This window comes from Neopelma chrysocephalum, unplaced genomic scaffold, assembly GCF_003984885.1.
Source record: "Neopelma chrysocephalum unplaced genomic scaffold, ASM398488v2 Primary Assembly neopelma1_24, whole genome shotgun sequence".
Lineage (NCBI taxonomy): Eukaryota > Metazoa > Chordata > Aves > Passeriformes > Pipridae > Neopelma > Neopelma chrysocephalum.
In genome coordinates, this window is record NW_020897693.1 from 33,826,439 (window position 1) to 33,854,130 (window position 27,692).

Consider the following 27,692-nt stretch of genomic DNA (forward strand, 5'->3'; position numbering starts at 1 on the left):
AATCTCTGATGAACTTTAAGTCTTTAACACTGCTCTGCCTCTCAAGATATTTCACAATTAATAAAAACTGATAAAAGTTAAAAGTGACAATGTGCAGGAACAGGAACAGGAACAGTTGGCTGAGCAGGTGTGTCAGGCAGGTTCTCTCTTCTGTAGGCCTTACTGCTCAGTAGAAGCTGTTCTGAGAGAAACAGGTACTACTTCTCTTTGAGCCTCTCTTCCTGTTACTCATTTCCCTACTTGGCACTCAAACTGTGGAAATAAACACATACACACACACACACACACACACACACACACACACACACAAAAGCTCCTGACGTCACTAGGCAGAGATGTAGCAGTATGAGAAAAGAGTTGGTTTGTTGGGTTTTTTTAATGAAGGGACACAGAAACGGACTTTTTTTTTCCCCATAGCAAAGAACCTGCAAGCCTCTTGGCCCTCTTTCTATATAAGCAAAAGAAAATAATAAAAAACAGAATGCCATGAAGCCAGCTGACTATATGCATATTTCCCTTTACTCTTTTGGAAAAAAAACCCAAAAAACAAAAAACCCCAAGAAAAAGATTCCAAACACAGGGGTATGAGTTTAAACATTTATTTAAACAGAAACTCCAAACCACTCCACCCTTTAACCTTTCAAAAAAAGACAACGACAAACTAGTTTTCAGCCAGTGTCAGAGCACGCATAAGTTGTGTTCCACTATAACAACTCAGGAGCAACACTAGCAGGAGACCAACACATATGGAGCTAGCACTGCATGAAGGGGAGAAGCAAAAAGGGTTTGAAACTGCTCAAAGGCACTTCTGCCCACTTGCCTTTCCGTTTTTAGCCCGAGACGAAAGTGCTGGCTTTAAACTGCTTCTTTTGTTGCGTAGCTGGCTGGTGTGAAATCTGTGGTCTGTAACAGGCACAACCTGGATAGCGTGAATCCTCTAAGGCACATATGAGATTGCGGAGCACAAGGCATCCTCTGTCAGGAACCCTAATCCTCCACTAGATCCAAGGGGAATCCAGTCTGTGCACCTAGCTTCCCAACTGCAGAGCATTGAGAAATGAGGATAGCAGTGCACTGCAGGAGAGCGACTCCCATCAGCTTGGTGCTTGCTTATTGGACATGGCTCAGGCTCAACTTTTCACTCCTCAAAGGCACTGCTGCAATGTGACCAACAACCCTCAAGCCGGGACCCTGACCTGAGAACTGGCTCCAAGGCACGTGGGGGAAAGGAGAGCAGAGTCACAAGGGCAGCCAAGCGCCGTGGCCGCACCAGGGTGCCTGACACTCACACCTCCCAGGAGGGCTCTCCTCCTGTCCCGCCTTCGGTAGCAATGGACAGGCACACTGGTATGATCCTTGCCCTGGACACTGCACTGGAGAGAACGCACTTGATTCAGCTAGCTCCAAGACACTAGCAATACGCATCAAAGAAGTATTTAAGGAGTATTAAGTTACAAGCAAATGGTTTGGTATCCACCTCTAGAGACAAATGGGGAATGCTGAATTCCCCAGAACAGTCTCTCAAAAGAAGTCTAGCAGAGGTGACAGGATAACCACCTCCAGTAGACCTAAGGCAATTCTAGTAGCGTGCCATTGATGAGGATGTTTTAAGCCTGATGAAATCACAACCCCACTCTCACAGCAAAGGTGAGAGGAACTCAGGACTCCTTGGAGGCTTCACGTAAGGCGGGGGAGGCTAGCTGCTCCCAGGGATCCTACCAATCCCATAAGCTTGCTAGAAGGTCAGTTTGCTAACAAATTTAAGGGGAATAAAGTTAACCTCATTCTCTAACAGAAAATGAGGAAATCTTGAGCATCAGACCATAACTCTTCCCATCTCCAATTTTCTTGTGAAAGCCTCTCACTTTTTGAAGGAAGGTGAATTCCAGACAGAGATTTGATCATTCATGGTCATGGGGGAAGGCTGCATACTGTAACCACTGCATTAATGACCTATTCTGGGTAGGAAACGGCATTCCAGCTTCATCAAAACACTTCAGTGGAAAAACGTGGATTCTTCCCACACCCACACAGAGCGTAGGCACAGGGGCTGAACAGAAAAGAAGCCAAGCAGGGAGCAGCTACAGGCTTGTGCCAAGAAACCAGAAACTCTGGCACCCAAACCAAGTTGAACAGCTGGAGCAAAAAATGGGTAACTTAGTCTGAGAGCCAGACACTTGGCATCTGGTTGGGAAGCAGGTGATCCGAAACCAAGAACTAGAGATCCCACCTCAGACAGTCCCTGCTACTGCTGTGGGAAACGGCACCTGATTCACTCGTCTCGGTGCATTGCCTGCAAGTTGGAAAGCCCTCCGCACCCAGAACAAAGCCTTTTAAACTCTGTCTATACAGACCAGTGGACACAGCCATATGGCCAGAAGCTGTGCCTCGAGGCCAGGGGACATGCTGTCTACCATTATCTCCCTAAGAGGAACATCTCCACTGCCTCCAGAATGAGACATTCGCTGGTCCCTCTGCCCCTGAGCAGAGGGAAGCAGCCTCACCGGCAGGGCCTTACCATGTGGTAGGGAGAGGATCCTAGCCCTTCACCCCTCTGAAGTGAAGGTGGCGAGTCTTAATGTTCAGCCAGCTTCAGTACAAAACGTTTCCTCCTCTCATCTAGAGGTGCAGTGATGAATACTGGGGTCCCAAAGGCAGCTCCCAGAAAACAGTGAAACAATGAAAGGGCCACAAGCTGCTACTGGAGCCATTGCCATAATGGGGCCATTCTGCCTCACGTGTAGAATTGACAGATTAGGTATACAAAGAGGAGCTGCTGCTGCTTCAATCACTGAGCTGGCCTAGAGCTCAGGGGCCCTTCCCCTCTCAAACTGACTCCTAGTTCATATCAAACGTACATGGGTGCTGCTCTGGAGCCTCCGGCCTCGCTCCTTGTCTGCGAGTGACCTGAAGCCAGGAAAGCCGCTCTCTGCATTCGGTTAGTGTGCTGTGAAGTTAGATGGATCCCAGTGGGCTCAGGAGACTAGAGGCTGGAGCGGCATGAGTCCGTTCCCAGGAGACACCAGGAATCTGAATCCAAGTCAGGTTTCGGATCCACTTCCACCTCCTCTTTGGCTGTCTGTGTTCCTTTGGCATGAACCTCCACCTGCCAAAACACGCAGCAGTTGCCCAAACTGTTCCAGGACTAGCTGCTAAAAAGCTAGAAGTTATACAAGGCACAGTTTGTATTCTCCACAGCCATTTGGGACTCTCTGACGGCCCATCCCTTCTCATGAGGAGAAATAAAGAGGAATCCCAAGTCCCTCAAAGCTGTCCTCACAGAAAACTCCTTCTTGGCTTCATTCCTGTTTTACTACTACCAGAGTCAGCATCAGCAGCTCATACAAGCTGCTCAGTCCCCGCCTCCCATTCTGCCCTAAGAGAGGCAGCTGTTAAGAGCTGCTTCCCTCTGCACAGCCTCCACAATCTACACAGGAGCACAGTGAATCTTGAGCATGGATGTGCACCCAAGTGACGGACGCTCACCTGCTGCATTCCTTCCGTCCCCCTACAGAACTGCTGAAGTTGGGCATTCAGACGAATGGTTTCCTGCTGCAGCTTCTTCTGATCTTCCAGACACTGTAAAACCAGGCCTCGGAGGTGCGCCACCTCCACTTGCAGAGCACTGCACATGCAGCCTGCCACAGGAGATGCATCCTTCCCTTCACCACACGGCAAGGTTGGACTCAGGCAAGTAGGCTGCAGAGACATGGAGGGAAGTCAGGCCAGATTTGAGTGCAAGGCCAAGAGTTGTATACACCACAGGAAAAAAAACGTGCCCAGAATGTCATCCCAGCTTGTTTCCTGACTTCCCAAACTTCTAGTAGACAAGGTCAGCAAGCTACTAGTCATTCTGTCTTTAGTACAAAATCACTAGCTTCCTCCTTTTACTGGGAAAGTTGTTCCTGTTCTCCTATCACCAAAATCCATCTGGTTTAACCCCCTTTCCCTACACATGGGATCTGTGCCTCCTCTTGGCACAGAAAATTCCTGGAATAAGGTAGTCTCACAGGTTGTAATTTCTCAATGATTTTCTGTATTAGTTCTTCTTCCTATCTCACAGCAAATTCTGCTTTCTAAATTTCTATCTTCTGGTAGGCTTCTGGGCCCTTGGCTTCTCTTTTTTTTTCCAATTGCATTAACAACATTTTCCCACAGAACTGGCCTCATTACTTTAAATCTGACCAAGCCCCAGCATTGTGTTCCAGATATTTGTGAACTGTTCTCTTTGCAGCATCATCTCTGATTATCATCAGCCCTCTTTTTCTCATCCAGATGAATTAGGCCAATCCAACAGCCTCTCTCCAACTCTCCCCATAATTCAAACATTGCCATTTATGGTCCCCAAGAGCTTTTAGCCAAGCATTCACTTGGATAACATTACCCAGGGCTCTGTTTTGGGCTTGTTTAATCCAACAGGTTCCTCAGAGGCTACTTTGAGTCCCTGAAGTTTCTGGTAAGGAAGAGTCTCCTTCTCAGGCTCTAAAGATGCCATGCTCAGAGGAAAGGGGCTGTCAGGCATGGGGATGAATTCCGCATTCTCCAGCTCCTGGATACACAAAAGCAGCACTGTTAGGCCTTGCCAACTTCCTGCAGCTCCGTTTCATCTTCTCAACAAATGCACCAACACCCTCTTGTGGTTAAAAAGGCAGCAAGGCCTTAAGGGCTCCCCATTTTAAGGCATTTCTGAGACACCACGTTACCTTCCGCAGCCAACCAGGGCAGGAGCTGCTGTCAGCACTGTTGCCTCCCTTAGCTTCTGCGGTGCTGATCCAGCCCCCCAGCTCACGATCAGCTTCCATGGTTCCCCGAAAGCCTCCACTGGGATTTGGCGTTTCCGCTTCCTGTTCATTATCCTCTTCCTCTCCTCCTCCAGTTGTGCAGCTCTGAGCCACTAGCAAACAAGAGTGAAAACTTTATACTTTTCCCACCTCTGCTATTCCTGCTGCCAAACCCCAGCTGGAGCAGAGAAGATGCATAAATTTGTGCTGTATGGTCATGGTGAGGGCACATGCTAATGGTGCCTCCCTCGACACTCCCTGAAGGCCTCCCCACACGGGCTTGTGTGAAGCAGTCTTTTGCAGCTTCCTGGCCCCAGCCGTCCCACAAGTCCCAGAAACTGGACTCCACCTCTCCAGCAGCTGCCTTATCAGCTTCCCTTATCAGCTCCCTTCAATGAATTCCTCTCAGGTTTTCCTTGTCAACTGGACTCCACCTCTCCAGCAGCTGCCTTATCAGCTTCCCTTATCAGCTCCCTTCAATGAATTCCTCTCAGGTTTTCCTTGTCAAATTGAAGTTCCACAACTACAAAGGTGTCTCCGCACCATGTTCTTTCTCCTCTGTTTCAGTTGCTGCTTTCTAGGCTTTGGGCCATCCCTTCCCATATACAGCACTGACTTGATTTCCTCCCTTTGAGCTCTTTTGTGAGGCCTTTCAAACACAGAGAAACTATGCTGCAGTCCCAGACTGCATCCACTCAAACTAATCACTGAAAGGACTTAAACTACAGCTCCCCAGGGCAGGTTACTCACCAGTACCAATGGATAGGCCACTGCTATTGGATCGGATTGTTTTAGAGTTCAACACCTTTTCTGCAAGGAGAGAAGCATGGTTTCAGTTAGAGTGCCACACAGAAAGAAAGACAACTCCTACAAAGCCAGTGTTGTTGGCCTATAGCTCAGAGCAGCTTCCCACATTTCCCCCCAGCAATTTGGCCTGTTCCCAAGCAGGATTTATACTCTAGGTCCTCACAAGGGATACATCATCATAAACAAGATCCCAAACCTTCATCCTAAACGTATACTTACCAACAATGATGATGGTGTGCCAGCCACGGCAGGACAGGTCTGGAACGTGATGCAATGATCCAAATATTGGTCGAGGCCACGAGGTACAAATATCTGAGCCATGAGCTCTCTCAGTCGATGTCATTGCCAGACGCCCATTCCCACCGTTACCCCAAGCAAAGATATGGTTGTCTGAGGAAAAAGAAATTCAGGGGCTCAATTCCCTCCCTCCTTCTCGGCATGTAATTGCTGTAAGGATCAGTCTCTCCGCTGTTAATGCTATCCATCAGCTCCATTTTGCCAGTGGGAGAACAAACCAACAACAAACCTAACAGGCAGCCACTAAGACAGCACTCTGCAGCCCCAGGGACAGCAAATACTTGGTGCTGCACTGAGACAACTAACGGGGCAAGACAGTTCCATTCTAGGAGGATTTATTTATTTCAACACAGTGCTGTGGGGGTGGTCTAGGAAATGCTCGGTGGGAGCCAGTTAACCACCCTGTAGATCAAGCTTAAAGTAACCCACCACAATTTGGCAAAGACCCACTCACCGTCAGTAGCAGCTATGGTGAATTCATCTCCACATGAAACCCTGATCACCTGCTTACCCCCCAAGGGGCCTCCCAGCAGGTTAATTCCCAGGTGCTTCTTATAGTCCCCAACACCAAGCTGTCCGCACTTGTTGGAGCCGAAGGTCAGCAGGCGGCCTCGCTCTGAGAGGAGGAATGAGGAGACAGTCACAGCGAGGGCCCAACGTCAGAAGCAGCCATGCATACTGAGAATGAGCAACAGCCCATGACCAGGAAGGACTCTGCTGAGCAGCCAGCCAGGCTGGAAGGGAACAGTGCCAGCCAAGAGGAATGGGTTCAGCCTGGAAATACCTCCCCTGTTCCTTCTCCCACTATTTCCTTTTTCTGATGCTAAGCGTTGAGACTCCTCACAGCCCTCTGACTGATGTCACTTGGGTGAAGCCTGACTTGGTCATAAATGTTTCCTCCACTAGCCCAGAGCATGAGTCTTCCCAAAACTTTTTTGTTCCCCTTTAAAAAACGAAAGGCTGACATTGCTGCTTCAGCTGGCCAGGAAACAACACTGCTGAGAAACTGGAATCTTGGGTTCCTGGAGCAGGCATGAGCCTTGCTACCAAGAACATAACCCCAGTGTGAACCCCTTGGCTTCTGTAAAGGGCAAAGCTGATGTAACATAATTCAGCAACCAGCATTCACTTCATAACGCAGAGGGCTCACCATCAATGGAAGCTGTGTGTGTCTTCCCTGGAGAAATGGTACGGATCTTGTAGAAAGACAGCTGCTTGGCCAAAGTGAGGGAAGTGGCATATGGCACCTCACAGTATGTCTGAGAAAACACACGTGGGTAAGCACAGAGTGAAAGATTACACACTTATCTGCTAAGACCTCCTCAAGTAGGTCCTGGCAGACCACAACATTAAACCTAGACAGTCCCAACACAGGTATGGTAAAGAACTGCCAGGATCCATATCACTGGCTAAATCACCAAAGAGCAGCTCACTCTGTTTCATTACCTCAGATCTGACATAAGCCCAAAGGGCAGACAGGAAACTGAGGAACAAATTGCCCCTCCCACAACTCCAGTATCCATTGTCTTGGACTGGAATTAAAAAATTGGCACGAAGCTAATGAACGCTTTATCACAGGACCTCCATTTCCCCATATAATACTGACTGCTGGGAGCTGGGGCCAGGGATCCAAATGCACTTACATCATGGTTGATTATCCCTGATGTGCACTGATTCAGGCCCAGCTTGTTGAATTCGTTGAGTCCACATGCCAAGACTTTGCCTGTCTGGGTGAGCAAGAAAGTTCCGTCACAGCCACAGTGAACGGACACAATGTTTAAGGTCTTTGGAACATCCACCTATGTGAAAGAAACATATCCCAAGAAAATAAAAATCCTAACACCTACTACACAGGAAGATGACACATGGAAAACATACAGGGTTAAAGCAGTGGTACAGCTAGTCTGGACACTGACAATAACAAATGCAGCTATTTTGAATGAAAGTGTAAGAAGATCATAAAGTCTGTAGCATACTGAAACTCTGGTCACAATGTGGAAATTCAAGGCAGACATCAGTGACCACCACAGGAGCCAGAAACATGGTACACAGGCATCCTGGTCAGCTGGGGTCTACAAGCACCAGACCTAGTTAGGCAAGTAGGGCTGTGTCTGTGCTGTGTGGGTGTGATACTGTGCTTCTGGGCACATCTTTATAGGTTTCTAAGCCCCAATAGGTTAGAATACTTTAATTACCCCCAGCATTGTATTTCAACAGGGTTTTACTTTCAACTAATCTTTAACTCATTAAGTCAAATTCAGAGACTCCCAGCAGCTGCACTGCTGTGAGTTTCCTCTACAGACCCCAGGTATGCCATTTGGTATTTCCCACTATGATTTCCACAACATTAAGCTAGTTTTTCTAGTTCAATCATGGAGATTCATAGCAATGAAGCTCTAAGACATGATGCTGTCTGGTTTGGGAGTGGTATGCCCCTCTGCCATGATCTCTATGGGGAAATGAAGCAAAATGAAGTGAGGAAGCAAAGTTAAAAGCCTCACAAACTCTATGGTACCTCAAAAAAAACACCTGAGCCTCAGAGTTAATATTTCCAAACAGCAACTAATTTGGATTTATGTCCAGGCATATTTTGAGAAGAAGTAGTCATAGCTCTACCTTCTGAGGGGTGTAGTGGTCTTCTTCTGAATCCAAGCCCAAGCGCCCTGCGTGAGTGGAAACACTGCAGTTAGAAATGGCCTCACAAAGTGCCCATCCCATCCCTAAGAACTGGTATTGTCTCCGCACAGTCCCAAAAGAATCTCCCTACAGAACTAGAAACCTGCTGCCTTACATTCAGCATCACCCACCAACCCTCAAGGGAATCCAACCCCACTCATAGAACCACTGTCCTACACACAGGTAAGCCAAGAGGCACCCTAGAGCCTCCCAGAGCAAAGTCCTAAAGGCTGTCTCCAGATCCCTATTTTTACACGGAAAGAAAACCCCAAATAAACAATGTTCTCTTCCCCAGGGGATACAGGCAGCCCTCACCCAGGTGCCGCATGACACACCTGCACCAAGCCACTTTCTGGGCAGGCAGGCCCAGTGCCTTCAGGCTTCGAGGAGACTCTACCTACCGTACTCTCCACAGCCCCACGTATACACTTCTCTGTTCCTGGTCAGCACTGCCACGTGGTTATCTCCACATGAGACTTGCTCCACAGGGTTAGTAAGAAAGAAATCCAGCTGCAGGGGCTCAAGCACTTCAGAGCCATAAGCCTTGTCAACACCGATGCATCCATAATAGTCTGAGCCAAAGGCATACACTTGGCCCTCATCTGAGGGACACAAAGGAAAGCTTAGTCAACACAAAGAGCTTGTGTTAGGCTGCATATTAACCTCTTAAAACATGGCCAGAGCAACCTCTTTTCTGCAATCATCCTCTTTAGTGCACAAGAATGTCATCAGGATACTAAGGAGTCCTTTCTTGGTCATGTTAAGATGAACGATCTTACATGACAACCTGCAGCTATTTCAGTGTCAAAAAATCTTTGGTTGGACCTGCCAAGTTCTTTAACAGAAACCCACAAATTCATCCTGTGGCCCCCTATGTCACTTCACCACCACACAAAGCATCTAAGCTTCTCTGTAAAATCTCTGCTTTTTCAGCACTGGCAAAATAAACTTGAAACTACCTTGTTGAGAATCATTTGCATGAATAAAGCCAGATTCAAATTCCTTCATAAGAGACAACACCACAGCTAAGACATCTTTAAAAATATGAGCAGGGTTAGAACTAGAGGCAGCTTGCAGGACTCAAGCACTCTGAATTGAACAGCAAATCCCAGACACACATCCTCTTTTATCACTGGATGATTCTTTCCCTACACAGTCCAAAAAGAGTTTGAAACACATCTACATTCTTGACAGCAGGCTATTCTGTCTTTAGTACGAGCATATATGGAGGCAACACGTTCACTGGTAAAAGCAGAGACTCTGCACAGCCACAAGGAGCTGTACTAAACACCCAGCTTCATCACCAAAAAGGAGCAAGCATATCCTTAGGAAAACACCCATCCTTCCTGGGAGTCAATATCTTCCTCTGTGCAATAATGTTGATCTATCTCAAATGTTGAGATGTAATCTATCTCAAATGTAATAATGTTAACACTATCCTCAAAACTGAGCGATGAGTAACATATGGGGCTTTCTCCATTGCGCACAAAGCTGCTCTGATACTCTTATGGTGAAGGTAAACACCTCCACAGCACTGCAGAGTGAGGGGACTTGTCAATGCCAACGCGTCCATAACAGTCTGAGCCAAAGGACTTCCAGCTCTCACCTGTGATGCACACTGTGAAATCATCTCCACAGGACACCTGGCGAATGGCTTTTCCCTGAAGCTTCTCAACATGCTTTGGCTGCCGGTAGGAAGCTCTGTCTCCATGTCCCAGCTGCCCATGCAACTTGGTGCCTCCCTGCATATTCTGCAAGACAGAAATATCTGGTGAGGTTACATATCCACAACCCCAGAGATGGTGCCAGTAGTTACAGCACCTCAAACAAACAACAGAAGACAAGGAACATGAGAAAGTGTGGTAGCTACTCTAGGGAAGAGACTATGTGGCACAGCAGCAGGCAATGTTCTCAATGGTAGCACAGGTTTCCAGGCAGTTATGCACTAACAAGAAGTGATCCAGTCTCAGGTCACCAGCTGGTGAGGAATCCCTGCTCCTTTCTCACCTGCAGAACCCTCTCTGCTGCAGGACTGAAATTCATTCTTCAGCTTTTTGACCTACTTTTCTAAATCCTAATGGCTGCAAAGAAATGCATAATGTGAAACAAATGTCACTGAAATGGCCCAACCTAGCAATTACGCAGGAAAAACAAACCAAATAGTGTTGAAACTAAAACTAAAATAGTAATAGCCAGCTGAAAGTTTTCAGTGGCCATTCCTGGGGGAAGATCCAGCAAATTACTTCAAGTTCCTCTCCTCCCATTTGGATCTCTTTCTTTTCTCACTAACCTACCAGTATTTGCTAATCTGTCTTAACAGATTCTGTATAATCAATACAAAAGCTCATGGAAGCCTGGAAATACAGAATACCTCCATGTCACTGATCATCTAAGCCTGAGATGTTTTAAGTGTTGTTCAAAATGCATTATATGCCAACACTTTTTATTCACTCTAAATTATCACAGAATTTCCATTCATCATAAAAAGCAGAGTTGTTTAGTATAAGACATCTCTGCTTTCATCCACAAGTTGCCTCACAGATGACATCCACATTACAAAAAGGTCACTCAACCCACCTATTCTGATCTTGGAAAACCCTCCTCAAAAACACACGAAGCCAACAGAGCATCACAAAACCTCCAGTGCATTTCTAGTAGTCAGGAAAGGAATGAAGAGATGTTTGACTTAGTGTTTGGGCCTACAAGACTACCACCTACAATCCTCAAGTGCACAGTCTCCAATGCCCTTCCTGTCACAGTGGAAAACTTCTCTCAATAACCCACTTCCCTTGGGAGACTTGGGTCAGTCCTGACTCAGATGACCTCACAGTGTCCCCTACAATCAGATTTCTCACTTTCCAAGTTTCCTGCCCATCTGATTCTGAGAGGCTTGTGAATGATCAGCAGTGGACCTGGACTCTCCCACCCTTACCCCCTTCCTGCAGTTTCTCTCACTTACCACCCAGGTGTAGAGCTCCTTCTCCACTGTCACCACAGCGAAGTGAGTGTTACCAGCACACACCTGGCGCGCACTGCAGCCACTTTTGATGGCATCCAGCTTCTGGGGGGTGGACTTACCACCCCCCCAGACATACACCTCACTAGTACGCGAAGTCACCACTGCAATGGGAGCCTCGTTCATGGTACTTGACCTGCACAAGACCCCCCCGATAAAACACACATGCTTTTAATAATGAGTTTGCATTCATTGTCATCACTTGTTTTCCTACTGTTGTCTAGCAGTTTCCTCTTCACAACCATTCATGGTTTTTATTTTCACAAACTGTTCTTCCAACAAACTGAACAACCCACAAACTGGGACAACTTCACATAAAGTGCTCAGATAGTGATAATACTTCCAAGTTTATGAGGAAAAATTGGTCAAATTCTATCTGACAAATAACAGAAAACCAGCTATACATGTCACAGAAGCTACCTGCTTCACAGAGCAACTCTGCTTACAGTTCCTTGCTGGGAACTGTGGAGAACCTCTGCTCTATCAAGTTTTATGGAAGATACTTTAATAGTCAACATTTGGACAGTCATATTCCTCCTGCTGAAGGGAATCTGTGTGAAAGGAGTGATCTACATTACATCTTAGATATGTAGGCTGTAAAGATTACATCCTCACTAGTACAGGTTAGAGCTGGATGGGACCTGCTGAGGTAAGGCTCCAACCTTACATATTAGCAGGATATAAAAGGCAGAGTAAAACATGGGACAATAACCATGTAACAACTGTGTCAAATTCCTGGCATTCAGTGATCTTCTAAACTACTACTCCATTACAGTTGTCTCAGGCTAATACTCGGAGTAAAGTTCCTCTCTAGGGAGCTGTTCTCTCCATACTTCCTTTCAAACACGTCTAAATAATTACCTTGGTCGCTTATTTGGCCCATTAAGCAGCGTGACTTTCTCTTCCATTTCCCTGCCAAAGCAGAAAAAGCATTTTAGGAAACAGCAACATTGCCCAATGCAATTTACTGACAGGCAGGACACGCGGACTGCTTTCTTTTCCAATAAAATGCTGCTCCCTCTTGGAGGAAATGTGGCAGCTGTTTACCAGCTCGCAGCAATACACAGTAACCAGGGCAGAAGTAATGTACCACACAGCTAACAAACTTCAAGAAGAGCTGAGGGCAACAAAATACATATGTAACAGAATATGGGCAACCAATACCCACATTGCACGGGAATAACCATAAATGGCTAAATATTATCAGGATTTGGGCTTCTAACAGTGCAAACAGCAAGACCAAACTCAAACTTTGCTGATCACCAAGTAAAAGAATATTGGTATAAAGGACAAAGTCTGCCGTTCCCAAAGCAACCAATGTGGGATTGAGACAGCCCAGAATTATGGTCCACCTTTCATAAAAAGACAGTGTGTGCAGGCTGATAGTCAAACTAAGCTAAAATGGGCTTTCAATGCAAGTCTCTCCCAAAGAGGGAGGCAACAAAAGGAGAAAGTGAGGGCCTCTATACTGCATGATGTTTTGAATACATATATTCAAAATGGCTTTTTCTAATGACCATCGAAGGATCTCTGAGACCCTTCCTTCAGAGATTTGAAGAGTGGGAACCAGCATTCCTCAAAAGGGTCTCAGAAAAGAATGCCTCAAGGTTCTCAATACAACAGTTTCAATGACAAAGGATGCAGAGACCTTTCCCACCTTACCCATGCACCAACAGAACATCAGGTCAGAAGACAAGACTGTAAGAATGCACTCCTCTCCTAAAGAGGATGAAGTACTTCAATAACTGCCTCACTAGTTTGCACAAACCCTCCTGTTTTCCCTGACACCCACCCAGGTTTCAGGCAAGACCATCTGATTACCTTCTGCGTTTGCTGAGAAGGGGATGTTCAAGCAATTCATCTGCAGTGGGTCTCTTCTCTGGGTCCTGAAAGAAGGAAGCAACAAGTAATTCTCTGGGAAATACTCATAATCTATAATAAAATCTTGGTCCAGAAGACCTCATTCAAGTCTGCATGGACCTCCTTCCCTGACTACCTTCAGAAGGGAAAAGAATTAATTAAAATATTTAGAATGAATAGGGATAAATGCCACGGATGTGCAGGAGGGACTTCCATGCTCTGAAGGTACTATATTTGCTTTCACAAAATTAATTCCCCATGGAAAGGCAGAACTCTAAGAGACTATTGAGATGATATTCCCACCTTGACAGCACTCCATTCAAAAATAAGTGCTTCTGCCAGCCCATTCAATAATTGTCCTCAGAGCAAAGCCAGCAGCCCTCCAGAGCCTGCAGGACTGAATGGCATCTTCAGACAATGCTTTCAGAGGACTGGAGAAAGCCCAGCACTAGTGATGCTTCAGGCCTCACAAAAATTACCCTGCATCGACAACCCACATGCTGAAACAGATATGTCATTCCCCTTCACCCCTGAATTCCATGGCTGAGGCAGCTGGGAAGGGGTGTCTGAAAATTAAAGAGTATTTCACCAACCTGATCAAGGCAGGAATTCACCATCTGGATCAGCTCCCGGGAGTAGACAGTGGAATCGACTTCCATGGCACGATTTCCCTGTACAATCTTCACACAAAGGTTCAGGGGATTCTAGGCAGAAGCCAGAAAGCAGCCGTAAGGGAATTGAACTGGACAATGTGTCCAATGGGGAGAGATGCTATAGACCACCATTATTTTCTTCCTCCATCTCTGATCAGGACACATCTCTCTTCTTCCCTCGAAGGTTCCCTAGCAGGAACCTAGCAGGTTCCCTCGAAACCTAATTATAACTCCTGCAGAAATGGTACCTCTGATAACCAGGACTTGGCAGCAAGATCCAGCTTCCCACCAAATTCTCCAACACTGCAGGGAGGATAGGCTTCTCTCTGCATGGAATCTCCTATGCAGCATATTGAGAGAAAGTCAGGGAAGGATGGTATTTTCACATCGTGTCTTTCAGGGTTACAAAATCCTGCATTATGGCAACTAGTGGCTTTTCCCATCTCATGGCACAAGCTGGCAAATCACATATGTCAGCCAGCAATGCTCCCTTTCACCCTTCCCATGCCAGCTTGACCAGATATTTCTTGCAACCAAGCTTTGAGAAAGAGTAACAGGATTAGATCCTATAAAATCTGAAGGCTGGAACTTTTTGCTACAGAATGCTACACAGAAAATTCACAGCTAGTAATGCAGAAAAAGCAAGAAGACTACAATCACAAACCTCCACCTTGTAGTGAGGAAGATATTTCACGCACAACCATGATACAAATTAGCACATTTTGTATTCTGCATCTGGTAAACCTGGGCTGCAGACAAGGATGGGTTTGGCAGAAGTCAGAGAGGTTTCTGCATGAAGTCAGAAAGGTGATCTGCACGAAGGAAAATCGTGCAGGCATTTTCTCTGGCTATAGCTGTCACTCTCAGCCACTGCTCCCTTAATCAGCAGATTTAAACAACAATGAAAGAAAAACATGACTTAAGAAAGCTATGAGCCAAGTGTGAATCTTAGGATGAAAAAAAATAAGGTTACTTAATCCATCCTGGTTGGTAGACTTACAGTAGCATCAAAGGTCCTCTTCAGAGTAAGCAGCTCAAAGATGACACAGCCCACAGCCCAAATATCTGATTTAAAGTTGTATTTCACACCCTGGCAGAGTTCCGGGGACATGTAATATGGAGTTCCCACCAGCTAGGAAAAATAACATTTAAAAATCAGAAGTGACCCAGCAGCCTTCAATTCAGGAGCTCTGTATCCATCACATTCACACAGGACCATAAGCATCTGAGCTAGACACTGCTCTGACACAGCACTGAAGTGACACACTCCACCAACGTTCTGGAGGGCTGGGTACAAGCACACTTCTTCCTTTCTTATCCCCAAGCCTGTTCCTGAATTTCTTAAAAGATCCTAAACACCTCTCTGCTCAGATCCTGATGTGGTACATATTTCTCAACAGAGCAGTCATGAGAACACAGCAAGGACTTGCCTCTCTCTTAAATATACTACATTTAGAAGTAATCAGGGCCTTACGTACTGACCAGGCATATAGAAACTCTAACAAGAGGTTGAAGGAAAAGGTAGCCAGCAAAGCTTTCAAATACAGATGTCAGCCTATGGCTATGAAGCCACTCTGATCACAAGACACTGCCAAGACAAAGGTTGCTCTGTCTCAGAGGGGTTACTTTTGGGTCAGTATGTAGAAAGCTGGGTGGAGTCTCACCTGAAAGGCTTTCACTTCAGAAGTGGTGATTCCTGAACAATTGGTGTAAAACAAACACCCCCAACACACAAAATCCAAAACCCAGCACCTAAATACAGAAAGCCTCCCAGGTACTGCAGAAATAGTGGCATAGCTCAAAGTCACAAGGAGACACAGAACAAACATGGTAAAGGATGTAAGAATGAAGCTTCCAGATGAATGAAGCTCAATCCTTAGCAAGGAACTAGACAGAAAAATAAAATGAGGAAGACACAATTTAGAAAAAGGGTAAATATTTATAGACGCCCTCTTTTCAACTCTCTCAGCAAACCTCCAAGGACTACAAAGCCTTTGCAGTTCACTGTTTACCTAATGGGCACTTTCAGAATCTGCCATCTCCCTTCCATTTCCTGTTACAGTGTGTGACAGCTACAGAGCTCTGTGAGTCCCAGCCACAGGAAGGTTTAGAAGCCCAGACAGCTGGAGTATCACATGGAGAACTAGGATACTGCACCCAAACCCTTTTTAAAGCCAAGGGTAATGTAAGCTTTCTATAAGACACAGACATATTTTCTCTATCTTTCTTGGTAAATGGGAGAAAGAATGATAAGTTAAGAAATCAGTGTTTAGTAAGCAAGACGTAAACATTCTACAAAATCACAATTTTACTGTTACAATTACAAATACTGACAACATGTTTTACACTTATTTCCCAAAAAATTACTTCCAGCCTGCCACTGGTCATTAGATCACAAATGGAACAACTAGCCCAGAACATGGCCAGCATATACAGAATGAAATCCAGCTGAAAGTGCGTAGTTCAGAATTTTTCATATGTGAAAAAGGAAAAAAAATGCTCATGGGTGTAGGTGTAGATGATCACAGCCAACACAGACAAAAAACAAACCTTGAAATTCACAGCACAGACCACATTTTTTCTGAAAGCCAGAAGGCCATGAAAAGTGTGATGAAACGGAAGTGGTTTTGCTGCAGTGCAGCTCAGCGATGGCTTTATGCAGTAGCCTTGAATTACCACTTACTGTGCAACTGCATGATAGTGCTCATGTTCTGAAGGAGGATTGGCAAATATTTAACTACACATCCTAGCAGAACACCAACACCTGGCATTAAATCTAATAATACAGCTTGGTAAGGGGAAGTGTGAGTTGGCTTGTGTCCCAAACTATAATAAAGGCCTTTAGGAGATAGGAGCTCCAGACAATGTCTCCCTTTCCAAGCCTAACGCTCACTACAGAAATTAATGGAGCTGGGAAATCCAAGCTGAGCCTTTCAGGTGCCGGCAATACAGCTTACTCTGTGTCATAGTTCTGGCTGTGAAAATGCTTTCTGGCAGGGTCTGGAACAAAGAAAAGCTTGACAGCCTTCTGGTAGAATTAATCTCTCCTACAAAGCTTCGCCTCCCTCCAGCAGCATTACCAATAAACCACACACCTGGTAACCATACCAAGCACTGTAAGTGCCTTTCTTGCTTCTTTGCAATTCAGTTCAGAGACTGAATATTAAGGAGATAGGAGATGTGCCTATGAAACAGGGCAATGTCAGGCATGCACATCCAAGCTATTTCAGATCCACCTGAGGAAAATTTACCTGTTAGCCCAGCAGCATGACAAAACTAATTTTATTTGTTTATTAGCCTAGAAGGAGTGCACTGTTCTGATGTGACTACACTGTTGTCTCTGTATGTCCAACCAGCACTGCCTTCATATTAAACAGATTCACCTTTGGAAGTACCATGCCTAGGGGAAAGCAGGGCAGTGCTCTCTAGCACAGCTACACTGGCACCAATCTGTGCCCACAGAGGCATCTATCTTTAGTCTACTGCTGCTTTGCAGAGAGACAGACCTCCAAAAGGTAATCTGGGAGCAAGGATAATTGCAGGTTGTAACACATCAGCAAATATGCCAATGTTAGTGAGATAAAGTTAGGAAGTGAAGTTGTAGCAAGGTAGGGGTCAGTCTCTTTTCCCAGGTAATAAGTGACAGGACAAGAAGAAATGGCCTCAGGTTGTGCCAGGGGAGGTTTAGATAAGATACTAGGAAAAATTTCTTGACTGAAAGGGTGGTCAGGCACCAGAACAAGACAAGAAAGCAGCTGAGTCACTGTCCCTGGAAATGTTAAAAAAAAATGTGTGGATGCGGATCGTGGGGATGTGTTTTAGTGGTGAACATGGCAGTGCTGGGTTAACAGTTGGACTCAATGACCTTAGATGTCTCTTCCAATCTTAATAATTCTATGATTCTATAACATTGAGGGAAATTGAGGGGAGAGGGAAAGGACAATAAGAGAAAGCAAGCAGCAAGAATGTACAGCATCCCTGGTCTTCTGCAAGGCATGCAGAGATGAAAGGAAAACAAAACTCAGTTTGTGTTGTGAAGAAGGCAGATACTCACAGTCTCAGCCATAGAGTACTCAGAGTTCAGCTTCTTTGCCAACCCATAGTCTCCCAATTTAATCAGGTTTGCTTTGGTTAGAAAGATATTTAATGTCTTTATATCTCTGAAAGTAGAAAAAGAAATGCAAACACTCAAATATATTTCCAGAGTTCAGTCTTCCACACATTACTATACCTTTCCCCCACAATGAAGTACTTGCTACTCTGCCAGCACTCGCCCTCACACACACACACACACACACAGAGTTCTCCAAAGGCAATTTTACCCCAAATACCAGGGCAGTAACTGCAGTTATATAGGTTTTATCACATTTCCCACACAAATACAACACAGTTTAAAAAGCTCAGTCTTCAGAACCTAGGTAAAGGCCACAGATCAAAGATAGTTCTTTCCCCCCTCTCAGTTTCTTCTTATATGAAGGTCATGAAGCAGGTCTTATTTTTCCTGGTTTTATAAATAGACTCAAGCCAGAAGTTGCCGAGCTCACTAAAAACATAAATGTAAGTATGAATATGTATGTATGCAAATATAAACACACACATGGAGGGTGTGAAACAGATGCCACTCTAGAACTTAAGCATAATGTCCTTACCCCTCAAGAACAGCTCTTTATAATATGACATAAGATTCTAGCCCATGAGTTGGCAGGGCTGATTAAGAAGGTTTTAAACTAGGTTTGAAGGGAGCAGGAGATAAGACCAGGCTTGCTAGAGATGAGCCTGGGGGCAGCATGCTAGTGTTGGGGATGAAATGGATCGCCCAGCTGAAGTGCATTTACACCAATGCACACAGCTTGGATAACAAACTGGAGGAGCTGGAAGCCATTGTGCAGCGGGAAAGATATGACACAGTTGCCATTGTGGAAATGTGGTTGCATGACTGAAGTGTTGCAGTGGATGGTTATAAGCTCTTCATAAGGGAGAGGAGAGGAAAGAGAGGTGTGGTGTTGAGGTGGCTCTGTACATTAGGGAGTGTTTTGACTGTGTAGAGCTGAAGGACAGTGATAAGGTTGACTGCCTATTGGTGAGAATCAGAAGGCCAACAAGGCAGACATTCTGGTGGGAGTCTGTTACAGACCACCCAACCAGGATGAAGAGGCAGATGAGATGTTCTATAAGCAGCTGGCTGATGTCACAATCGCTAATTTTTGTGTGAGACTTTAACCTGCTGGATGTCTGCTGGAAACCTGACACAGCAGAGAGGAGGCACTCCAGGAGGTTCCTGGAATGTGTGGAAGATAACTTCCTGATACAGCTGGTAAGCAAGCCTACCAGGGGCAGTGCCTGCTGTTTCCAAACAGAGAAGGGCTAGTGGGAGATGTAGTGGCTGGAGGCCGTCTTGGGTAGCAACCATGAAATGATTGAGTTTTCAATTCTTGGTGAAGTAAGGGAGTAAACAAAACCTCTACCTTGGACTTCTGGAGGGCAGACTTTGGCCTTTTCAGGACTCTGGTCCAGACAGTCCCTTGGGAAACTGCTCTTAAAAACAAAGGGGTCCAGGAAGGCTGGACATACTTTAAGAAGGAAATCTTAAGAGGTGCAGGAACAGGTTGCTGGAGAAGCTGGCAGCCCATGGCTTGGACAGGTGCACTCTTTGCTGGGTTAAAAACTGGCTGGATGGCTGGGCCCAGATAGTGGTGGTGAATGGTGCCACATCCAGTCACTAGTGGGGTTCCCCAGGGCTCAGTATTTCAGCCAGTCCTGTGTAATATCTTTATTAATGATCTGGATGAGGGGATTGAATGTACCCTCAGTCAGTTTGCAGACAACTCCAAGTTGGGTGGGAGTGTTGATCTGCTGGAGGGTAGGAGAGACTCTGCAAGGAGGATCTGGACAGGCTGGATCCATGGGCAGAGGCCACTGGTATGAGGTTCAATAAGGTGAAGTGCCAGGTCATGCACTTCGGTCACAATAACCCCATGCAGTGCTCCAGGCTGGGGGAAGAGTGGTTGGAAAACTGCCCAGCGGAAAAGGACCTAGTTGGCAGCTGCGGACATGAGCCAACAGTGTGCTAAGGTGGCCAAGAAGGCCAGTGGCATCCTGGCCTGTATCAAAAATAGCATGGCCAGCAGGACCACAGAAATGATTGTCCCCCTGTACACAGCACTGGTGAGACCACACCTCGAGTTCTGGGCCCAGTTTTGGGCCCCTCACTATAAGAAAGACATTGACCTCAATGCTGGAGCATGTCCAGAAAAGGGCAACAAAGCTGGTGAAGGGTCTGGAGAGTAAGTCTGATGAGAAGCAGCTGAGGGAGCTGGGGTTGTTTACCCTGGAGAAGGCTCAGGGGAAACCTTATCGCTCTCTCCAACTACCTGAAAGGAGTTTGTAGCCAGGTGGGGTCGGCCTCTTCTCAGAGGAAACTAACGACAGGACAAGAGGAAATGGCCTCAAGCTACACCAGAGGAGGTTAAGGTTGGACATCAGGAAGAATTTCTTCACTGAAAGGGTCGTTAAGCATTGGAATGGCCTGTCCAGGGAAGTAGTGGAGTCACCATCCCTGGAAGTGTTCAAGAAACAACTAGCCATGGCACTTAGTGATGTGGTTTAGTCAATATGGTGCTGTTCGGTCAAAGGTTGGACTCAATGATCTTTGAGGTCTTTTCCAACCTTAATGATTCCAAGATTCTATGACATACTATGCCCAGAAGACCAAAAGGCTGCTGTCCACAAGAATGCTGAACTCTAAAATTCATTGAAAACACTTTCTCCCCGACAGAATAATCTATATGTAGTTTCACAGATCAATATAAGAGGCTGTCAATGGAGAGGAAGCCCTCGCTGTATGACATGCTTCCCATGGCCAACACCTTCATAACACCTCTTTTCCTAAAGTACCATCAGCAACTTCCAAGCGTAAATCAGGATAACACCAAGTAATGCAGTACTTTGCATTCATCCACCTGGGGCATCACAAAGTACTGGGTTACTCTGACAATGTCTGCAGCAGAAGGAAATCACTGCAAATATTTAAGTAACTGCTCAATTCCTTATTATGGAAGGATTTAGGGCCACACATGTCCAGAGGTGGTAAGCAGGAAATCACTGCAAAGCAGAACAGACATGACATCTGCTTCAGGTCAAAAACTCAGGTGCTACTTTGCTGCGTATAGGATACCAACCCTTCATTAGCAAGGCTTGCCAATTATGAAAGATTCAGAATGGCAGCAACCAGGATGCTATCCTACAGAAAACATCCTCACGCAGCTATGCCCGTAACCTTAGTGCAGCACAAAATCCAAATGTGCTGGAAGTGGCTGTCTACATAAATGATACTGCCCAGAACATCATAGCCTCCTTGAAGCACACATAAGCCATGAAGTTTACTGCTATCAAACACAAAAGGGCAACAAAAAAGGTAATTAGCTACACATTAAAATCTGAAGAGTCATTGTCAAAAAAATTACCACTACCAGCTAACAGACTGTACTACTTCCTTAAATAACATGCCAAAGAAATAAGATTCAGCCAAATGCAGGACAAATCTTTGTATGGGTTATATTACAGCAATGCAGTAACGCGAAGTTTTCACCACCTGTTATTCTCCAGGAATTATAGAGGGATGTACATATTGGCTTGAAGCCATTAATTGTGAAGTAGGTAGGAAGTACCTTTGGCCTGTGGTAACTGCCCTTCCTACCCACTTTAGCAAACATCATTTGTGTGCTATAGCAATAAAGGGCAAATTTACTTCCTTCCTATATGGATAAACTCTTTATTCACAAAGCTGCAACTCCATTTTTAAATACAAGATTTCCTGCACCTTTATCACAAGACAGTTACTAGCCCAATAAAATTCCTTTACAGAAGTCATACTTAACATCTAGGCAGTCCAACTACACTTTGGAGAGAAGCTCAGTGCTTGCTTTAAACATAGAAGCAAAGGAGTTCTTCACTCACACCCATGAATCGCACTGGTTACCTCAGCTTTGCTGCATTTGCTTCACTTACCTGTGAAGAATTCCTGCTCGATGAATGCAGCTCACAGCTGATGCAATTTGAAAGAGATACCAAACCACCATCTGCACAGGTACGAATATAAGGATTATGTGAGGCTCAAAAAAAAACCCCACCACAAAACCCCACATGTCCCTGTCACACCTGTCACACTGAGGCACAGCAAGAGGGTCTGGCCATACCATTTCGATGCTCTTTCAGGAGTAAGAAAATTTAGAATTTCCTGTTTTGGAAATCTCTGAAAAGATATTCCAAAAGGTCAGTTGTGCTACTGCCATTCATAGCGTCTGTCTTGACAAGTGTCGCAGAATTCAATAAGTGAAAAGACTTGGAAATGACAACTAATGACCACATGGGAAACATCTACAGTTGTGCTCTCCAAAATATGAATTGTGACCATTTAATATTGTCCATGAGCCAGAAAGCCTTAAAAGTCACTATATAAAACAACTAAGTGTAATCATTATTCACCTCAGCATGCGATGAAAGCAGACAGCAAAAACCCAAGTTTAAATAAAATAAAGAAAAAGAAAAGAGCAAGAAAGATTCAAGGAAATTACTCTGAAAAAAACCTACAAAATGTTTAAGAAGGGAGAGAAATCAAGTACCAACTAGAAAGGAACACAGAAAGAGATTTTAAAGTTAAATGTTTGCCAAGATGTTAAGGTGATGAAAGCCTGCTCTCTTTCATTATGCCTCCTTTGGAAGTATATACTTCTTACAGACAGTCAAAAAGGAAAATAAGAAGTTTTGGACAGTCCGTAAATGCTCGCAATATTGAACATGAGAGGAAGGGTGCCAGCCCCCAGATAAACACAGAAATTCCCTACCAGCATTCTGGAAAACATTTTGTAGAAATACTCAAATAACCAGACAGATGCCTAGAACATTAGGTCAGCCCCACTGCTCCCTCAAACCAGTCCAAATTACCTCTTCTTCAAATAACTTGTCTTTCTGTCGCAGAATCTTATCGTAGAGGTTCCCCCCTGTAATTACAAGTTAATGAAAAAGATAGAGAGGTTAATGGCAGCAGTTACTTTGCTCAAGTGCTGCTGGGAATACTCAAATCCCCTAAGAGATCTGATCAACCACTACAGCTCCCTCTCAGCACTCTTCACTTAAACTGGACCGGCACTCACAAAATTAAGTTCTTCCATCTAAGAACTTCACTGGTATATTTAAGCTTAAGCAGAGATGATTCTTTAACACCACCATTTATACTCTGAAAAGCAAATCAGTAAGCTAGGCTAGCAGTCCCTACTTTTTTACCTGTAAGTGCTTCTTGGGGTATGTAAACATGTACAACCTGTACATCAAATCATGTGAGATTGTCCTGCTCAGCATTAGATATAAATAAATAAAAAAGAGAAATAAAGCAATTTTAAGGTCAGAGTAGTCCCTGAAAGCACCATTTACTGCCTTTCCCGACTTACTCTCCAGCTCTGACCTGCCTCTCCTTCATCTGCCCTGCCAAATACATGGATGCAGAATTCACAAAGCACTGACAACAGCAGCATCACCAAAGAATCTTCAGGGCACCTCATAATTTCAAGACGGCAGACTGAAAATCAAAGACAGCTAAAAGAAACAATGCTGAGGACTGTCAGATCAGCATCCAACCAGTAAATCCCAAATCTCTGATCACATCCTGTTGCTATTCCAATTCCCAATTACCATATATTATGTCCTAACAATAACAGATCACCAGGACCTTTCCCATTCCCACATGTATGGTGCAAGGCAGCTTTTGGCTGTATGATTTCCATAGGCCTGTCAAGTGCTCCCTGGCCAAAGCAGATCACAATAGCTCCTTTGTCTCCTTGAGGAACTTATTTCAGACTTTCCTGTTAGGAAAATGTTCCTAATTAAGATTCCCTTCACTTAATTTCTTCTCAATCAGCTTTGCTATAACCTCCCAACATTTCTTTTTTCTGCCCTATGTTCACATTTGCAAACTATCTACAAATCACTCTTCACATTCACAATTTAACCAAAATATTCATGTCTGCCTCTTCTTATGAACCTCTTTCCTAGTGATTCAGACTATGCAGGCTTTTAGTCAATTCTGTTCCTCATCTCTCATTTTTCCCCCTCTTTTTTTGCAGCTTTTCTGAACCAAAGAGCAGCACGATAGGTACTACATTGCCAAAATCCTACACAAGGAGTCAAGTTAGCTCCTGACTCATATAATCAATACACGTACACAAAAATCAAATTAATTTACTATTTGTTTCATCTAACCACATCTAACATTCTGACATATGTTATTCTCTCTTCAATGAATGTATTTTATAGGATATTTCTTCCCAAATCTATTTCAGATGTATTCACTGATGTTGTCCCATGGTAAATCCAAGTCTTATGGTACCATGATACACATGGAACTAAAGGCAAATAAATCAATAACTTGGCTTCCTGCTCTGTAAAATGGGGGCAACATTTACTCAAATCTGAAACTATTTTCTAGATCTTCAGAAGAGATGTGCCAGCTAAACAGTAAAACCTTTGGATTCTGAGAAGTGTCTGACAGTAAGTAGTCTAGACTTTAAAAATTACTCACAAATTATCTTGGGCTTGTACACTGTAAAAAAGGTCACAGAGACAACTATTAATGTACTGGCAAAACCACTATGCATAAGTCCAACTAAGATTCCCTCTTTCTCATGTCCCTTGTTCGGTACCTTAAGGCAATGCAGGCTGTATACTCATCTCTTGGTTATTACCCTGAAGTAAAACAGTTTAAAGCATTAACAAAAATGTGCACAGACATCAGTCCTAACCAGCTTCTCTCTGTGCCCTCCAACAAATTTATGATGGCCCCAAGCATGCAGTCTTTTCAGGGCAGTTAAGTAACTCACATAGAGAGAGTACCCCTAAAATAAGAGGTGCCCCAAAGAGCTAAGATCCCCCTACTCTTGCACTGGACTCCACCCTGCATAAGAACAAAAAGCAGAGAAGCAAAACCAGCTTTAGCCGACCTGCCAACCAGGGTGTTTAACACCCTTCAAAAAGACTTTGCACAACTCTTGTGCTCCCCAACCTGTTCCAGTGAAGACAATCTGTCTAAGGCAATAATAACAAGATGATAAGACTTTTCCAGCAAAAACAGGTTCTGCTGATGAGCCAAAACAACGCAAGCCCTGTACATACACTGGACACTTCGCTAGGGGAGCTGTCTTACTCATCCAAATAGGAACCACACTGCAGTTCTAGACAGGTATTCTGTTCCAGCAGTATTACCTGTATATGATCTCCTCTTCCTGCTGTCTAACAGCAGCTGCTAGTCAGAACCTCATATCAAACCCTTCTGTCACTCCCTCCCAGCTGGGACTGTTTCCCAGTTTCCCCTGCAAACTCCAAACATCACCATTTGAACTGGTTTTGGACGGAATTTTAAAATTTTCTCCACCACCAGAAGGATCCAGTTTACTGCTGGTTTTTTGTTTTGTTTTGTTTTAATAGTAAACATAGAAGCTGAAAGCAGAAGACAGGAAAAAGTCCTGATTGCAGTGTGACAGGAGATTTTTAAGCTTTGATTTAAAATTGTCAAATTATAAACCTATTTAAGTGACACTACTGCAAAAAACAGCCCTGCTCTGTACTGGCAGAGAGGCTCAAATATTCTCATGGTCTTTTCTCACTGCCCATCCAAAACAGCATAGCAAGGTGCACCACAAGTGTACATTACCAATATCCCACTTCTTCCACTACATCAGCCATTCAGAAGACTCAGAAAATCATCTGCTGCCTGAACTGGCTGCACTAACTACTGGATTTCTTTTTTTGGCACCTGAGACACAAGTCAACAGGGTTCTCAATCTCTTCTTAAAGAGGTACACAGCAGAATTCACCTCCACTCCTCTGTTCCCCAGAGGATACCCCCAGGGATACTCCCTGCAAGTTCTACAGGAAGGTGACCCATAAATGTGGCAGGTGCCTCTTTGTAAATGGGAGCAGGGATCTCACCATTACAGTACTCCAGCTCAATCAGCAGCGTGGTGTTATCCATGAAGTGATTGTAGTATGCGATGATGTTCTCATGCTGCAAGAGGGCAAGGATAACGATTTCGTTCAAAGCATCACGACGCTCCTTTTCTGACAGCCGGGTCAGGTCCACTTCTTTCCACACTACAAGTGAGTCATCCTGAAACACAAAAACATCTTTTAATTAAAAACACACTGCTCTGAAGACAACAGTATGTGCCTTTATAGCAGGGAATTAAAATTTCAGGGAAGGTAAAAGACTTTCTTGTCTCTTACAGATCTCAGACAAATATTCTTCACAACATAAGTTTTGAGGTTTACTGTTTGTCATTAGAAATAGCAATGGCCTGAAGCCATCTTTCTAGATGGCCAACACTCACTTTGGGAAAAAAACCCAAAAACAAAACACCAAACCAAGGGAAAGACACAGAGTTTGTTCTATTTCAATAAAAACTAAACATACTCCAGTTCAATAAAGGGAGAACAGTGTATTTCCAACCCTATAACTGCAGGATATTGTACAAGACCATAAGCTGTCACAAATACTACAAAAAAAAAAGCCTAAAGAAAAAAAAACATCAAGGAAACAAGAATAAATTTAGTTTGCCCTTGCTAGGCCCACCCACCACATCAGCCATGCTATGAGTGATCTGTTAAGTGAACAGCTTTCACTTAGAACTGCCCAAGCCATGACACCTCAGGGTGGCCAGAAAAAAAAAAGAACTTCCCTTGGCAACTAAGTCAAGTGGTTTTCTTTGACAGCCACTAAAACCCACAACTACAATTGAAACTGGATAGGATTAAACCACTTGGGAGCAACAGGAAGACTGGCTTTTCAGCCCGTCTCCCCTGATCATGCTGAAACACCGAGCACGTGGGAGAGTTACCTGTATGAGATGCCCCCACGTTTTCTGTGATTGGAACAAAACACAGAAAAATGAGAAGTATATTAGCATCAGAAGAGTCTCCACATCTCCCTGTGAAACTTCAGGGGACCGAGAGACTGACAGCGCTCAAACGTGCCAAACCCCAGACCCTGTGCCCCTGGACACCGAGGGCTGAAGCTGTCACTTCGCGCCCGGGGTGTTCCCAGAGCGGCGCCGGGGGCTGTCACCGTGAGGGTTGCCGGTCACCCCAGGCGGCTGTCGGTGTCACCCAGGGGCCTGTCGGTCACCCCAGGGGCCGAGCCTCGCTGCGGCTCCTCGGGCACCGCGGCCTCCAAGCACCGGACTCTGGCGACAGCCCCGCTCGCCCTGACAGCGGCCCCGGGCCCCTTCGCGGGGGCGGCGGAGCGGGGCCCCTCTCCCGCCGCCGGGGCAGCCCACCTACCTCGGTGCGGCGGTACAGGGTGGCCTCGCCGAAGGCGCCGCGGCCCAGGGTGCGGATGGGGATGTAGTGCAGCTCCTCCTGCTCGCCGGGCAAGCTGCCGCCGCCGCGGGAGCCGCCCCTGCCCGAGGACTCGCTGCCGAAATCGGAGCTGATGGAGTCGCAGTGCCGCTCGTACTCGCCCAACGACATGGCGACGGCGGCCCCGCTCGGCCCGGCGCTCCCTCAACGCGGCCCCTGCGGCCCCACGGGCTCCATGTCGGCTCCCGATGGCGACCC

General features: G+C 45.3%; 1 protein-coding gene across 1 annotated transcript; it reads right to left on the reverse strand.

The window, feature by feature from the left end:
- Positions 1–583: 583 nt before the first annotated feature.
- Positions 584–27,692, reverse strand: NEK9 (NIMA related kinase 9). The gene is made up of 22 exons (XM_027671897.1): positions 27,417–27,692; positions 26,070–26,247; positions 23,034–23,089; positions 22,098–22,168; positions 18,145–18,250; positions 15,091–15,222; positions 14,031–14,141; positions 13,399–13,463; positions 12,439–12,489; positions 11,521–11,713; positions 10,168–10,312; positions 8,963–9,163; positions 8,502–8,548; positions 7,529–7,684; positions 7,036–7,144; positions 6,340–6,501; positions 5,808–5,978; positions 5,532–5,591; positions 4,704–4,894; positions 4,385–4,549; positions 3,487–3,699; positions 584–3,106 (listed from the first exon to the last, which is right to left on the reverse strand). The coding sequence occupies exons 1-22, from the start codon at positions 27,603–27,605 to the stop codon at positions 2,984–2,986; spliced, it is 2,895 nt and encodes a 964-aa protein (XP_027527698.1). The 5' UTR covers positions 27,606–27,692; the 3' UTR covers positions 584–2,983.